The 16,858-nt window shown below is 58.2% G+C and overlaps 1 protein-coding gene across 1 annotated transcript in view; it reads right to left on the bottom strand.

The window, feature by feature from the left end:
* The window catches only part of ALDH5A1 (aldehyde dehydrogenase 5 family member A1), a 40,424-nt gene extending 33,821 nt beyond the window's left edge, over positions 1–6,603 (bottom strand). The window contains exon 1 of the mRNA XM_068116656.2: positions 6,410–6,603. Coding sequence (XP_067972757.2) covers positions 6,410–6,513 — 104 coding nt within the window. The 5' untranslated portion in view covers positions 6,514–6,603. The remainder of the gene's footprint in view (positions 1–6,409) is intronic.
* Positions 6,604–16,858: the final 10,255 nt, after the last annotated feature.

Genomic DNA, 16,858 nt, shown 5'->3' with positions numbered 1-16,858 from the left:
AACCTGGAAAATATCAAATATTAATGGAGTCCCTCATTTTTTTTGAAAAGCCTGAATGTGAAACTAATAATTTATTTATTTTACTCGGCCTTATGTATCCAAGTGATAAGAAGTATATTTATTTTGATTAAAAAAAAAAAAAAAGCCTGTAAAATATCAAATACTAATGGTGTCCCTCATTTTTTTTGAAAAGCCTGAATGTGAAACTAATAATTTATTTATTTTACTCGGCCTTATGTATCCAAGTGATAAGAAGTATATTTATTTTGATGTAAAAAAAAAAAAAAAAAAAGCCTGTAAAATATCAAATACTAATGGTGTCCCTCATTTTTTTTTGAAAAGCCTGAATGTGAAACCAATAATTTCTTTATTTTACTTGGCCTTATGTATCCAAGTGATAAGAAGCATATTTATTTTGAACGATGTAAAGAAAAAATAAAATAATAAAAAAACCTGTAAAATATCAATTAATGGAGTCCCTCATTTTTTTTGAAAAGCCTGAATGTGAAACCAATAATTTATTTATTTTATTTGGCCTTATGTATCCAAGTGATAAGAAGTATATTTATTTTGAACGATGTAAAGAAAAAATAAAATAATTTAAAAACCTGTAAAATATCAAATATTAATGGAGTCCCTCATTTTTTTTTGAAAAGCCTGAATGTGAAACCAATAATTTATTTATTTTACTTGGCCTTATGTATCCAAGTGATAAGAAGCATATTTATTTTGAACGATGTAAAGAAAAAATAAAATAATAAAAAAACCTGTAAAATATCAAATATTAATGGTGTCCCTCATTTTTTTTGAAAAGCCTGAATGTGAAACCAATAATTTTTTTATTTTATTTGGCCTTATGTATCCAAGTGATAAGAACTATATTTATTTTGAACGATGTAAAAAAAAAAAAAAATTTAAAAACCTGTAAAATATCAAATATTAATGGAGTCCCTCATTTTTTTTTAAAAGCCTGAATGTGAAACCAATAATTTATTTATTTTATTTGGCCTTGTGTATCCATGTGATAAGAAGTATATTTATTTTGAACAATGCAAAGAAAAAAATAAAATAATAAAAAACCCTGTAAAATATCAAATATTAATGGAGTCCCTCATTTTTTTTGAAAAGCCTGAATGTGAAACCAATAATTTATTTATTTTATTTGGCCTTATGTATCCAAGTGATAAGAAGTATATTTATTTTGAACGATGCAAAGAAAAAAATAAAATAATTAAAAAACCTGTAAAATATCAAATACTAATGGTGTCCCTCATTTTTTTTGAAAAGCCTGAATGTGAAACCAATAATTTATTTATTTTATTTGGCCTTATGTATCCAAGTGATAAGAAGTATATTTATTTTGAACGATGTAAAAAAAAAAAAAAAAATTTAAAAACCTGTAAAATATCAAATATTAATGGAGTCCCTCATTTTTTTTGAAAAGCCTGAATGTGAAACCAATAATTTATTTATTTTATTTGGCCTTATGTATCCAAGTGATAAGAAGTATTGTGGCGGACACAAAAGCCCACTGGCGTGGTGACATCATTCCGCGCACCAAGTGGGCGGTGGCCACGCCCGAGGGGTAGGCGTGGCCTCATGATATACACCAGGCGCGCAGCCCGGAGCGCGCCAGTGTTACAGTGAGCTCCTGAAATAAAGACGCTTATAAGTTACCGCTTGTCCGCTTCCTCCTTGCTCGCAAGCAGCACGCGTAACGCCGCGCTTTACTGGTGACCCCCTCGACGTTGGATCTGCCGGAGCGATCCTTCCACATGCGACGCCATTGCCATGGCCAACCTCATCAAACTTCCCGAATTTTGGGAGGCTCAGGCCGAAGTCTGGTTCGTCCAGGCCGAAGCCCAATTTCAGCTTCGGCGCCTCACCGGCGACGACACGCGCTATTGCCACGTCGTCGCCTCCCTCGGGCCCGGCACGGCCGCTCGAGTTGTGTCCGTCCTTCGCCACCCACCGGACGGCCACAAGTACGAGGCACTCAAGCGGCTACTCCTAGCCACGTTCGGCCTCACGGACGACGCACGGGCCGACCGCCTCCTGGATCTCCCCGAGCTCGGTGACACGCGCCCGTCGGTCCGAATGGACCATATGCTGTCACTGTTGGGCGACGAAGCCCCCGGTTCTCTATTCCGGGCGCTTTTCCGTCGCCAACTTCCAGCGCAGGTTCGCCTCGCGTTGGCCGGGACCTGGCTAACGGAACCCCGAGCATTGGCAGCCGAGGCGGACAGGTACTTCGCCGCTTCGGACACGCGGGCGAGAGGCGGCGTGGCCGTCACGGCCCTCGAGGCTGATGCTGCTGATGCTGCTGTTCCACAGCATCAGCTTATACAGCATACGCAGCATGCTGATACGCACCTCGTGACCGCCGCCACGCCCCGCCCACCACCGCGGCGAAAACCGCCACCGCGGGGAAACCCGCCAACTCCACCGGCCTGGCGGAGCCAGCCGCGCTCCTCCAGCTCCACCACCTGGTGCTGGTTCCACGCCAAGTTCGGCCACGAAGCTCGGCAGTGTCATCCGCCATGCTCCTTCAACAGGTCGGAAAACGCCCGGGCCGGCGCTCAATAGTGGCGATGAGCGCCGGCCGTTCGAGCAGCCTGCTGTTCATAACGGACACCTTCTCGGGGCGCCGTTACCTGTGCGACACGGGAGCGCAGGTGAGTGTCGTTCCCGCCGGCACGTCAGACAAGCACGCCGCGGGTGGGGCCCCCGCGCTGCTTGCCGCAAACGGGACGCCCATCCGTACGTACGGAAAACGCTGCCTCTCTCTGCGGTTCGGAGGGCAGGTTTTCCGATGGACGTTCGTCACCGCCGACGTGCCCATGGCACTGCTTGGCGCGGACTTCCTGTGCGCTAATGGGCTCCTGGTCGACGTCAAGCGCAGACGTCTTGTCCAGGCCGAGACGTTCAGCTCGCTCGCTTGTGCGTTGCCCAGCTCAACGAGCGGCTTGCCAAGTGGCTTGCCGAACGGTTCGGTTCCGGCCACGTTGGTCTGTACGCTTCCGGCAGCGGACGCATTCACCCACCTCCTCGCCAGCTTCCCGGCCCTCACGCGGCCCACCTTCTCGGCAGGGGCCGTCAAGCACGGGGTGGCCCATCACAACATCACCGTCGGGCCACCGGTCTACGCCCGGGCACGCCGCCTCGAGCCGACGAAGCTGGCGGTGGCAAAAGCGGTGTTCGCTACCCTGGAGCGACTCAGCATCGTTCGGCGCTCAGAGAGCGCTTGGGCGTCGCCGCTGCACATCGTGCCGAAGCCCGGCGGGGGATGGTGACCGTGCGGGGACTATCGCCGTCTCAATGACGCCACGACTCCCGACCGCTACCCCGTCCCCCACATTCAGGACTTTTCCGCCCGTTTGGCGGGCAGGTCCTTCTTCTCGAAGGTGGACCTCATACGCGGCTACCATCAGGTCCCCGTCAGGCCGGAGGACGTCCCGAAGACGGCGGTCATCACGCCATTCGGACTCTTCGAGTTCCTGCGCATGCCCTTCGGTCTGAAGAATGCGGCTCAGGCATTCCAGCGACTGATGGACAGCGTCCTGCGCGACTTGGATTTTGTCTACGTCTACCTGGACGATATCCTCGTCGCCAGCGCATCCCGCGAAGAGCACCTACGCCACCTCCGCACGCTCTTCAAACGCCTGGGCCAGCATGGCCTGATTGTGAACCCTGCAAAGTGCCGGTTCGGCGCCGCCATAATCGATTTTCTGGGGCACCGTGTCACCAGGCACGGAGCCGTCCCCCTGCCGGCCAAGGTGGAGGCGGTGAAGGGGTTTCTGCGCCCCCGCACGATCAGAGGGCTGCAGGAGTTCCTGGGCATGGTGAACTTTTACCATCGGTTCCTGCCCCGTATCGCCCAGCTCCTGCGCCCCCTGCACGAAGCTCTCCGAGGTAAGCCGGGCAAAGGCGACGTTACCTGGACCGAGCAGATGGACACGGCGTTCACGGGCGCGAAGCTCGCCTTGGCTAACGCCACCATGCTCGCGCACCCGGCGCCCGATGCACCGATCGCCCTCACCACCGATGCCTCGGACTACGCGGTGGGCACGGTGCACGAGCAATGGGTGCGTGGAGCTTGGCAACCGCTGGCGTTCTTTAGCCGGCAGCTTCGCCCGCCCGAACGCCGTTACAGTACCTTCGACCGCGAGTTGCTCGGGCTTCACTTGGCGGTCAGGCACTTCCGCCATCTGCTCGAGGGCCGTGCGTTCACTGCCTTCGTCGACCACAAGCCGCTGATCTTCGCGATGGGCAAGGTCACCGAGCCGTGGTCGGCCCGGCAGCAGCGTCACCTCTCGGCCGTGTCCGAGTACACGACGGACATCCAGCACATCGCGGGGAAGGACAACCCGGTGGCGGATTGCCTTTCCCGGGCCGTCGCCCACGCAGTCCACCTCGGCATCGACTATGCCCGGATGGCAGCGGACCAGGCCGCTGACCCCGACGTCCAGGCCTTGCAGACTGCCGTCACGGGCCTCCGCGTCACCGAGGTGCCGTTCGACGGCGCGGGCGCGGCCCTCTTGTGCAACGTCTCCCTCGGGCGTCCTCGCCCCATCGTGCCCGCGGGCTGGCAGCGCCAGGTGTTTGACGCCATCCACGGCCTGTCCCACCCGGGCGCGAGGGCCTCCCAAAGGCTGATCGCCGACAAGTTCGTCTGGCATGGCCTCCGGAAGGCCGTCCGCGGCTGGGCCAGGACGTGCCTCGCGTGCCAGCGCGCCAAGGTGCACCGGCACACCCAGGCCCCGTTGGCCCCGTTCACGGTGCCGGAACGCCGGTTTGACCACGTCCACATGGACCTGGTGGGACCTATGCCCCCCTCGCGGGGTTTCACCTACGTCCTCACCATGGTGGACCGCACCACCCGGTGGCCGGAGGCCGTGCCCTTGGCGTCGACAACGGCGGCCGATGTCGCGCAGGCTTTCATCGCCACCTGGGTCGCCCGGTTCGGCGCCCCCTCAGACATCTCGTCCGACCACGGCCCCCAGTTCACCTCGGAGCTCTGGGGGGCGGTCGCACAGGGGCTCGGGGTCCGGCTGCACCGAACCACGGCCTACCACCCCCAGGCTAACGGCCTGTGTGAGCAATTTCACCGCTCATTGAAGGCCGCGCTCCGGGCCACCCTCCGCGACGTCGTCTGGGTCGACAGGCTCCCCTGGGTCCTGCTGGGCCTCCGGACGGCGCCCAAGGAGGACCTGCGCGCATCCGCGGCGGAGTTGGTCTTCGGGCAACCGCTGCGGGTGCCGGGCGAGTTCCTCCCCGACTCCACGGCACCATGGTCCGCGGCACAGCAGCGCTCCGCTCTGCAAGAGACCGCCCAGAGGTTCGCCCCTGTGCCAACGGCATGCCACGGGCACCCACCGACGCACGTCGCCCCGGAGCTTCGCACGGCGGAGTACATCTTCGTCCGCCACGATGCCCACCGGACACCACTGCGGCCCCCGTACGACGGGCCTTTCCGCGTGCTGGAGACCGGGGCGAAGCACTTCACCCTGGACATCGGCGGTACTCCTGACCGCGTTTCGGTAGACCGCCTCAAGCCGGCCCACATCGACGTGGACTATCCACCGCCAGTGGCCCGACCCCCACGTCGGGGCCGCCCCCCTGCGGGCGGACCCCCGGCACCGCCCAGCCCCGCCGCCCCCCGGTCCTGCACCCATCCCAGGGGCAGCCAGGGGCATCCCACCTGGCATCCCTGCACCCCTGACGCCACCGATCGCCAGGGGGCGCTTCGGCCGGGTCATTCGTCTGCCCCGCAAACTGGCCCTCCAGGTGCGCGGGAATTCTGGGGGGGCGCGTGTGGCGGACACAAAAGCCCACTGGAGTGGTGACATCATTCCGCGCACCAAGTGGGCGGTGGCCACGCCCGAGGGGTAGGCGTGGCCTCATGATATACACCGGGCGCGCAGCCCGGAGCGCGCCAGTGTTACAGTGAGCTCCTGAAATAAAGACGCTTATAAGTTACCGCTTGTCCGCTTCCTCCTTGCTCGCAAGCAGCGCGCGTAACGCCGCGCTTTAGTATATTTATTTTGAACGATGTAAAGAAAAAATAAAATAATTAAAAACCTGTAAAATATCAAATATTAATGGAGTCCCTCATTTTTTTTTGAAAAGCCCGAATGTGAAACTAATAATTTATATATGTTACTTGGCCTCTGACCTCTTTGACCCCAATTTACTTTGAGCTCTGTGACCTTTGCAATGACCTTCAAATTGAAAACCGCCGATGGCATGCACCCATATCATTTTCTTCACACAATAACAATTAATTTAGCATCGATGCTATGAACAAAAAATGCCATCGTTAGTCCAAAAATCAGGTGTTAGCTGGTCTACTAAATACGGACAAAAACTGAATAAACATCATCATCGAGAACATCCACCGTCTTCGTACCGCGATGGCACTGACGTCATCGGTCCCAGGTACGACTCTTGAGCCAAGAGTCCGATCTGAGGGACCAGGAGCCGCCGAACCTGCGAGAGAAGAAGACGAGACATCACCCTGGGATAAAATAAAGAAGCGACAGGATCGCACACGGTTTTTTGTTTTATCGTGTTGTTGTTGTTGTTGTTGTTGTTGTTTTTAATTGTCTTGCGTCACATCCGTCCGACATTACGTCATTGAATCACATCCAGAATACTGTATAATATAGAGACACCAATATTGGCAGTTTTTCCAAAACAAAAATAAGAGATTTTGTAATTATTTTACTTTTTTTGACAGAAATCGCTTAGAAGGAATTACAAATCTCCAAACCATTGGACATGTATAGATTAATAGACGCTTATACTTATAGTGGTGATGAAGACGTGGGAAGTTAATAATATTAATACAGGTTCCAGCCGTGTATGTATCAACTATCATCTATCTATAATGCCAGTAATCTCTGTGTGTCTGTCTGTGTGTTTGTCTGTGACCGCTGTTTCTCGACAACCACGGGTCCGATATACTTGAAACTTGCCAGGTATATTGCTGGGGACCCGAGGATGTGCCTTTTCAAGGTTTGTAATTAATCGGACAAGTACCTACCGAGCTATGTCCAAAAAACGCTTCAACCAATCAGAGAGCAGCGAGCTATCACGTGTGCCGAACCGTTAATGCAATGCAAGCGTTAATGCGTTAATGCAAGGCTTTTCTTTTTTCCCCTCTTCTCTTTCTACTTTTCCTTGCGATTAAATTGCAAACAGCCAAAATACGTTGGCGCTAATTGAATAATTGGCCATTAACACTAAAATAATCGTAACTGCGATATGCCAACTTCCGGAGCGTTAATGCGTTAATGCAAGGCTTTTCTTTTTTCCCCTCTTCTCTTTCTACTTTTCCTTGCGATTAAATTGCAAACAGCCAAAATACGTTGGCGCTAATTGAATAATTGGCCATTAACACTAAAATAATCGTAACTGCGATATGCCAACTTCCGGACAGTGCAGCCTTCCATGTTGTTGTTGTTTGCAGCAGCTGTTTGCAGCAAGGCAAGGCTTTTCTTTTTTTCCCTCTTCTCTTTCTACTTTTCCTTGCGATTAAATTGCAAAAAGCCAAAATACGTTGGCGATAATTGAATAATTGGGCATTATGTTTTACAACTAATAAAAACGAATTTGCGATTCATTCGCTTTCCTGCGCGTTTGTGTACGCGATGGCGATTTCTTTACCAAACTCCGGAAGCCGTTCGCTTTGGACCGAACCATTGCATGTAAATAGAGGGGGGGGATTGTCACCACTCGCAAGCCGTTCGCTTTGGACCAAACCATTTCATGTAAATAGGGGGGGGGATATAATTTTAGATATATATATCGTACGGGCATGCCCTAGTTTAACACAATGTAAGGAACTTCCGTAACGTAGCTGCTACTGCTACTACCAATCCGCATGCCCAGGTAGGGGGCGGAGCAATCCCCTCGGGGGCGGAGTTTCACCCGATGGGACAAGGGAAACGTAAATTGTTCAGGGTGCCGGCGATAGCTCGCCTACTCTTCGTGAAGTTGACCATGGGATCGTGAACAAACTTTGGTACAGCACGGGTGATGAAGGTTGTGGTCAGGTTTCATAGAAATAGTGTATGTAGTTTCTGAGGAAAAAGCAAATTCATATTTTGGGGGGGGGGGAGGAGTCAGACCTGGATCCACTTTGACCCCGGTAAACCCCCTTAGACCCCGATTATCTAATGCCGTGAACAAACTTTAGTCACAATATAACAAATATTATTTGTACCAAGTTTGATTTAAATCCATTCAGCTGATGTCAAGTATCACATTTTTACCTGACATCACCTCTTGTGGCGGACACAATGTCAGTGGGCAATAATTCCGCGCACCAGTGGGTGGCGAGAGTGTCCGGGCGTGGAAGCCCAGCTCGGGCCACGCCCGGAGCAAAGGCGTCACGAGGCGCAGGGTGGAACTGAGATACATGCCCCGCCTTTCGGCCGACCGGCCACGCCCGGGGGCAAGGCGTGGCCTTGGGACATATATGCGGGCTCGAAAGTCGAGCCCGCCCAGTGCTTGCGTGCGAGCTGTTAATAAAGTGTTTCAGTTTGTACAACGCGTTGTGGCCTACCTTCTTGGCAAACGAATTGTGTGTGCACAGCAACACACTGGTGACCCCGACTGGTTCAGCCCTAGCTGACCCCTGAACGCGCCATGGCTACCAACGCTGTCGCCGTCAAACTCCCGGAGTTCTGGGAAGCGCAAGCCGACGTTTGGTTTGTGCAGGCCGAAGCTCAATTCCAGCTCCGGGACATCACGACGGACGACACCATGTACTACCACGTGGTCGCCGCCCTCGGGCCCGGCACTGCCGCCCGCGTCGTGTCCATCCTTCGGCGCCCACCGGGCGCCCACAAGTACGCGGCGCTCAAACGTCTTCTCCTCGCCACGTTCGGGCTCACGGAGGCCGAACGCGCCGACCGCCTCCTGGACCTTCCCACCTTCGGCGACACACGACCGTCCGTTCGGATGGATTTTATGTTGTCCCTTCTTGGAGACCAGCGCCCGGATTTCCTGTTCCAAGCGCTTTTCCTCCGCCAGCTACCTGTGCAGGTGCGGTTCGCGCTGGCCGGTTCGAACTTAACGGAACATCGTGCCCTGGCCGGGGAGGAGGACAAATTTTTCGCGGCTTGCGACACGCGGTCGGTGTACGGTGCTGCCGTAGCGGATCCCGGTGTGGAGGGCTACAGCGCCCCCTGCTTCCCTCGTGGCCGCTGCTACGCCCTGCCTACTAACGCCACCACCACCACCACCGCCGCCACCGGCACGGCCGACGCGGCAGCCACCACCACAAACCTGGTGCTACTATCATGCCAGGTTCGGCCGCAAGGCTAGAGCGTGCCGCCCGCCGTGTTCTTTCGACGGGTCGGGAAACGACCGGGCCGGCGCTCACTTGCGGCCATGAGCGTCGGCCATTCCGGCAGCCTCCTGTTCATCACAGACACCTCGTCTGGTCGTCGTTTTCTGTGTGACACGGGAGCGCAGGTAAGCGTCCTCCCTGCCTCCGCGTCCGACAAGCAAGCCGCGGGCCGGGGCCCCGCCTTGCTCGCTGCCAACGGAACACACATCCGCACATTTGGGAAGCGCTGCCTCTTGCTGCGGTTCGGAGGGCAGCGCTTCCAATGGTCTTTCGTCACCGCCAGCGTGCCAATGGCCCTGCTCGGTGCGGACTTCCTTTGTGCGAATGGGTTGTTGGTGGACGTTAAACATCGACGCCTCTTCCAGGCCGAAACCTTCAGCTCGCTCGCTTGTTCGCTGAGCGGCTCGTTGAGCAGCTCGCTGAGCGGCTCACTGAGCGGCTTACCAAGCGGCTTGCTGAGTGGTTCCGTCCCGGCGAAGTTAGTCTGTACGCTTCCGGCAGCGGACCAGTTTACCCGCCTCCTCGCCAGTTTCCCGGCACTCACGCGGCCCACCTTTTCAGCGGTGGCCGTCAAAGACGGGGTGGAGCACCATGTCCCCACCGTCGGACCACCGGTCTACGCCCGGGCGCGCCGCCTCGACCCCACAAAGCTCGCCGTGGCGAAAGCGGCTTTCGCCACGCTGGAGCGGCTGGGCATCGTACGGCGCTCCAACAGCACATGGGCCTCTCCTATGCACATTGTGCCCAAGCCCGGCGGCGGATGGAGGCCGTGCGGTGACTACCGCCGGCTCAACGATGCCACCACCCCCGACCGCTACCCGGTCCCGCATATTCAGGACTTTTCCGCCCAGTTAGCGAAAACGACCATTTTCTCCAAAGTGGACCTCATCCGGGGCTACCACCAGGTCCCCGTACAACCGGACGATGTACCAAAGACGGCCGTCATCACACCTTTCGGCCTCTTTGAGTTCTTGCGGATGCCCTTTGGGTTGAAAAATGCGGCCCAGGCGTTCCAGCGGCTCATGGACAGCGTCTTGCGTGACTTGTCCTTCACCTATGTCTACCTGGACGACATCCTAGTCGCGAGCGCGTCCCGGGAGGAGCACCTGCTCCACCTCCACACGCTCTTTGAACGCCTGGGCCAGCATGGCCTGATAATCAACCCCGCAAAGTGCCGTTTCGGCGTCACCGCCATCGACTTCTTGGGGGCACCGCATCACCAGGCACGGGGCCATCCCTTTACCGGCCAAGGTAGACGCGGTCAGGAGTTTCCCGCGCCCCCGCACGATCAAGGGGCTCCAGGAATTCCTGGGCATGGTGAATTCTTATCACCGCTTCGTGCCCCGCATCGCCCAGCTCCTGCGCCCCCTGCACGAGGCCCTCCGGGGGAAGCCGGGCAAAGGTGACATCGCCTGGACGGAGCAAATGGCCACGGCGTTTGCGGGCGCAAAGCTGGCCTTGGCCAACGCCACCATGCTGGCGCACCCGGCGTCCGATGCACCAATCGCCCTCACCACCGACGCGTCGGACTACGCGGTGGGCGCGGTGCACGAGCAGTGGGTGAGTGGTGCTTGGCAGCCGCTGGCGTTTTTTAGCCTGCAGCTCCGCCCGCACGAACGCCGGTACAGCACCTTCGACCGCGAGCTGCTAGGGCTCCACCTGGCGGTCCGGCACTTCCGCCATCTTCTCGAGGGCCGCCCGTTCACGGCCTTCGTCGATCACAAGCCCCTTGTTTTCGCGATGGCCAAGGTCGCCGAGCCATGACCGGCCCGGCAGCAACGTCTCCTCTCTGCCGTGTCCGAGTACACGACGGACATCCGTCACGTCGCGGGTAAGGACAACCCGGTGGCGGATTGCCTTTCCCGGTCCGTCGCACATGCGGTCCACCTCGGAATCGACTATGCCCGGATGGTGGCGGACCAGACCGCCGACCGCGACGTCCAGGCCTTGCGGACCGCCGTCACGGGCCTCCGCCTCACCGAGGTGCCGTTCGATGTCGCGGGCACTGCCCTCTTGTGCGACGTCTCCCTCGGCCGGCCTTGCCCCATCGTGCCCGCTGGCTGGCAGCGCCCGGTTTTTGACGCCATCCACGGCCTGTCCCACCTGGGCACGAAGGCCTCCCAGAAGCCCGTCGCGGCGAAGTTCGTCTGGCATGGCCTCAGGAAGAACGTCCGCGACTGGGCCAGGACATGCCTCTCGTGCCAGCGTGCGAAAGTCCACTGCCACACCCAAGCCCCGTTGGCCCCGTTTACGGTGCCTGAGCGTCGGTTCGACCACGTCCACGTCGACTTGGTGGGACCTCTGCCCCCCTCGCGGGGTTTCACCCACGTCCTCACCATGGTGGACTGTACCACCCGGTGGCCAGAGGCCGTGCCATTGGCGGCGACGGCTGCGGCTGACGTCGCGCAAGCCTTCATCGCCACATGGGTTGCTCGGTTCGGCGCCCCCTTGGACATCTCGTCCGACCACAGCCCCCAGTTCACCTCGGAGCTCTGGGGAGCAGTGGCGCAAGGGCTCGGCATCAAGCTGCACCGCACCACGGCTTACCACCCCCAGGCCAACGGCCTGTGCGAGTGCTTCCATCGCTCAATGAAGGCTGCGCTCCGGGCCAGCCTCCGCGACGGCAGCTGGGCCGACAGGCGCCCCCTGGGTCCTGCTGGGCCTCAGGACGGCGCCCAAGGACGACCTGCGCGTGTCCTCAGCGGAGCTGGTCTTCGGGCAACCACTGCGGGTACCGGACGAATTTATCCCTGACTCCACGGTCCCTTGGTCCGTGGCGCAACAGCGCTCCACCCTTCAGGAGGCCGCCAGGAGGTTCGCCCCGGTGCCGATGGCACACCACGGTTGCCCGTCTTCCCACATCGCCCCGGAGCTTCGCACGGTGGAGTACGTTTTTGTCAGGCACGACGCTCACCGGGCGCCGCTGCGGCCCCCGTACGATGGGCCCTTCCGCGTGCTGGAGACCGGGGACAAGCATTTCACCGTGGACATCGGCGGTACTCCAGATCGTATCTCCATGGACCGCCTCAAGCCGGCCCACCTCGATCTGGACCACCCCCCGCAAGCAGCTCTGTCTCCGCGTCGAGGCCGCCCCCCAGCGGGGAAGACCCCCGGGACCCCCCAGCCCCGCGGTCCCGCTACCCCCCAGCCCTGCACGCATCGCCAGAGGGCGTTTCGGCCAGGTCATCCGGCTTCCCCGCAAGCTCACCCTTCAGGTGCGTGGGAATTCTGGGGGGGCGCGTGTGGCGGCCACAATGTCAGTGGGCAATAATTCCGCACACCAGTAGGTGGCGCGAGTGTCCGGGCGTGGAAGCACAGCTTGGGCCACGCCCGGAGCAAAGGCGTCACGAGGCGGAGGGTGGAACTGAGATACATGCCCCGCCTTTTGGCCGACCGGCCACGCCCGGGGGCAAGGCGTGGCCTCGGGACATATATGCGGGCTCGAAAGTCGAGCCCGCCCAGTGCTTGCGTGCGAGCTGTTAATAAAGTGTTTCAGTTTGTACAACGCGTTGTGGCCTACCTTCTTGGCAAACGAATTGTGTGTGCACAGCACCACACTCTAACCTTTGACCTCTTGATGCCATAATCCAATCATATCATCTTTGCATCATATATACTTGTACCCGACTGCAAAGCTGCAATGAGCCAGCGAAGCCAAAGCCCCTTGCCACTATTTTACCCATCACTATGGCATCAGTAGGTTAGGTAGTTGGTAGTAGGTAGGTGTAGTAGGTACCGTACGTAGTTCAAAATGACACCATTTGCATTCTGGATAGATTAAAATTTATAAAATTTCCTTCTTGATTAATCCGGTGAATTCCGTCTCAACTTCGGATATTTCCGGCCGTGAAAAACTATCGCCTTCCGGCCGCGAGATTTCAAAAAAATAATTCTTCTTCAATTTTAGAATATTTGATGCCGTTTTCAGCATCCGAAACGGTAATAATGTGGCGGACACGATGGCTCAGGGGCGCAGTGACATCATTCCACGCACCAATGGGGTGTCGGCCACGCCCGAGGGGTAGGCGTGGCCTCGGGATATACACGGGGCTCGCAGCCCCGAGCGAGTCAGTGCTACAGTTTGAGCTTTACAATAAAGACTCTTTTGGTTTTGATCCTACGCGTTGTGGCTTACCTTTTTGGCAAACAAGTTGTGCGCGTAGCACCGCACTACACTGGTGACCTCGATTGGTTCAGCCGTCGCTGACCACAGAACGTGCCATGGCCAGCAACGCGGTCGCGGTAAAGCTCCCTGAGTTTTGGGAAGCACAGGCCGAGGTATGGTTCGTGCAGGCCGAAGCACAGTTCCAGCTTCGAGGAATAACGGCGGACGAGACGCGTTACTACCACGTGATCGCCGCCCTCGGGCCCGGCACAGCCGCCCGAGTCATGTCCATCCTGCGGCACCCACCGGCAGAGCACAAGTACAAGGCGCTCAAATGTCTCCTCATCGCCATGTTCGACCTCATGGAGTTCGAACGGGCGGACCGCCTCCTGGACCTTCCCGAACTCGGCGACACACGACCATCGGTGCGGATGGATTACATGCTGTCGTTGCTGGGTGACAAAGCCCCGGATTTTTTATTCCGGGAGCTTTTTCTACGCCAGCTACCGGCACAGGTACGCCTCGCGTTGGACGGTTCCAAAATAGGGGAACCCCGCGCTCTGGCCGTCGAGGCCGACAAGTTTTTCGCGGCTTGTGACACGCGGGCGAGCTTCGGTGCAGCCGTCGTGGATCCCGAGGCTGATGCGGATGCACACCTCGTGGATCCCGAGGCTGATGCACACCTCGTGGCCGCCGCCATGCCCCGCCCTCCACCACCGCAGCTGTGAAAGCCGCGGCCTCCGCCGATCCCGCCGCAAGCCTGGTGCTATTTCCATGCCAGGTTCGGCCACAAGGCTAAGAAGTGTTGCCCGCCGTGCTCGTTTGGCAAGTCGGGAAATGACCGAGCCAGCGCTCGGTAGCGGCACTGAACGTCGGCAATTCCGGCAGCCTCTTATTCATCACGGACACCTTGTCCGGGCGCCGTTTCCTCTGCGATACAGGAGCGCAGGTAAGCGTCATCCCAGCCCACACGTCCGACAAGCGAACCGCGGGCCGGGGCCCCGCGTTGCTTGCAGCCAACGGTACACCCATACGCACATTCGGGAAGCGCTGCCTCTCCCTGCGGTTTGGGCAGCAGCGCTTTCAATGGTCGTTCGTAACCGCCAGCATGCCCATGGCATTGCTCGGTGCGGACTTCCTATGTGCAAATGGGTTGTTGGTGGACGTGAAGCACAAACGGCTCGTCCAGGCCGAAACCTTTAGCTCGCTCGCTTGTTTGCTGAGCAGCTCGTTGAGCGGCTCACTGAGCGGCTCACCGAGCGGCTCACCAAGCGGCTTGCTAAACGGTTCCGTCCCGGCGAGTTTGGTTTGTACGCTTCCGGCAGCGGATGACTTTACCCGCCTCCTCGCCAGTTTCCCGGCCCTCACGCAGCCCACCTTCTCGGCGGTGGCCGTCAAGCACCGGGTGGAGCATCACATCCCCACCGTCGGGCCACCGGTCTATGCCTGGGCATGCCGCCTCGAGCCGACGAAGCTCGCGGTGGCGAAAGCGGCGTTCGCTACGCTGGAGCGGCTGGGCATCGTACGGCGCTCCAAGAGCGCTTGGGCATCGCCGCTGCACATCGTGCCGAAGCCCGGCGGGGGATGGCGGCCGTGCAGAGACTACCACCGCCTCAACGATGCCACCACCCCCGACCACTACCCGGTCCCTCACATCCAAGACTTTGCCGCCCGGTTGGCGAAAATGTCCCTCTTCTCCAAAGTGGACCTCAGCCGCGGATACCACCAGGTCCCCGTCAGGCCGGAGGACATACCGAAGATGGCCGCCATCACACCATTCGGCCTCTTCGAGTTTCTGCGGATGCCCTTCGGGTTGAAGAATACGGCTCAGGCGTTCCAACGGCTGATGGACAGCGTCTTGCGCGACTTGGACTTCGTTTACGTCTACCTGGACGACATCCTCGTCGCAAGCACGTCCTGTGAGGAGCACCTCCGCCATCTCCGCACGCTCTTCGAACACCTGGGCCGGCATGGCCTGATCATCAACCCCGCCAAGTGCCGGTTCGGCGTCGCCGAAATCGACTTTTTGGGGCACCGCGTCACCAGGCACGGGGCCATCCCCTTACCGGCCAAGGTGGAGGTGGTCAGGGGGTTTCCGCGCCCCCGCACGATCAAGGGGCTCCAGGAGTTCCTGGGCATGGTGAACTTTTACCACCGTTTCCTGCCCCGCATCGCCCACTCCTGCGCCCCCTGCATGGGGCCCTCCGGGGGAAGCCGGGCAAAGGTGACGTTGCTTGGAACGAGCCGATGGACGTGGCGTTCGCGGGCGCGTAGCTCGCCTTGGCTAACGCCACCATGCTCGCGCACCCGGCGCCCGATGCACCGATCGCCCTCACCACTGACGCGTTGGACAACGCGGTGGGTGCGGTGCACGAGCAATGGGTGAATGGAGCTTGGCAGCCGCTGGCGTTTTTTAGCCGGCAGCTCCGCCCGCACGAACGGCGGTACAGTACCTTCGACCGCGAGCTGCTCGGGTTCCACCTGGCGGTCCGGCATTTCCGCCATCTGCTCGAGGGTCGTTCGTTCACGGCCTTCGTTGACCACAAGCCCCTGGTCTTCGCGATGGCCAAGGTCGCCAAGCCGTGGTCGGCCCGGCAGCAGCGTCACCTCTCGGCCATGTCCGAGTACATGGCAGACATCCGGCACGTCGCGGGGAAGGACAACCCGGTGGCGGATTGCCTTTCCCGGTCCATCGCCCACGTGGTCCACCTCGGGATCGACTATGCCCAGATGGTGGCGGCCGACGTCCAGGCCTTGCGGACCGCCATCATGGGCCTCCGCGTCACCGAGGTGCCGTTCGACGGCGCGGGCACGGCCCTCTTGTGCGACGTCTCCCTCGGCCGGCCTAGCCCCATCGTGCCCGCGGGCTGGCAGCGCCGGGTTTTTCACGCCATCCACGGCCTGTCCCACCCGGGCACGAAGGCCTCCCAGAGGCTGGTCGCCGACAAGTTCGTCTGGCATGGCCTCCGGAAGGCCGTCCGCGATTGGGCCACGACGTGCCTCGCGTGCCAGCGCGCGAAGGTGCACCGCCACACCCAGGCCCCGTTGGCCCCGTTTACTGTGCCCGAACGTCGGTTCGACCACGTTCACGTGGACTTGGTGGGACCTCTGCCCCCCTCGCGGGGTTTCACCCACGTCCTCACCATGGTGGACTGCACCACCCGGTGGCCGGAGGCCGTGCCGTTGGCGGCGACGACGGCGGCGGACGTCGCGCAGGCGTTCATCGCCACCTGGGTTGCCCGGTTCGGCGCCCCCTCGGACATCTCATCCGACCGCGGCCCCCAGTTCACCTCGGAGCTCTGGGGGGCGGGAGCGCGGGGGCTCGGCGTCCAGCTGCACCGCACCACGGCCTACCACCCCCAGGCCAACGGCCTGTGCGAGTGCTTCCATCGCTC

Source organism: Myxine glutinosa, chromosome 5, assembly GCF_964187855.1.
Source record: "Myxine glutinosa chromosome 5, kmMyxGlut1.1, whole genome shotgun sequence".
Lineage (NCBI taxonomy): Eukaryota > Metazoa > Chordata > Myxini > Myxiniformes > Myxinidae > Myxine > Myxine glutinosa.
This window is presented reverse-complemented; position numbering and strand designations above follow the sequence as displayed.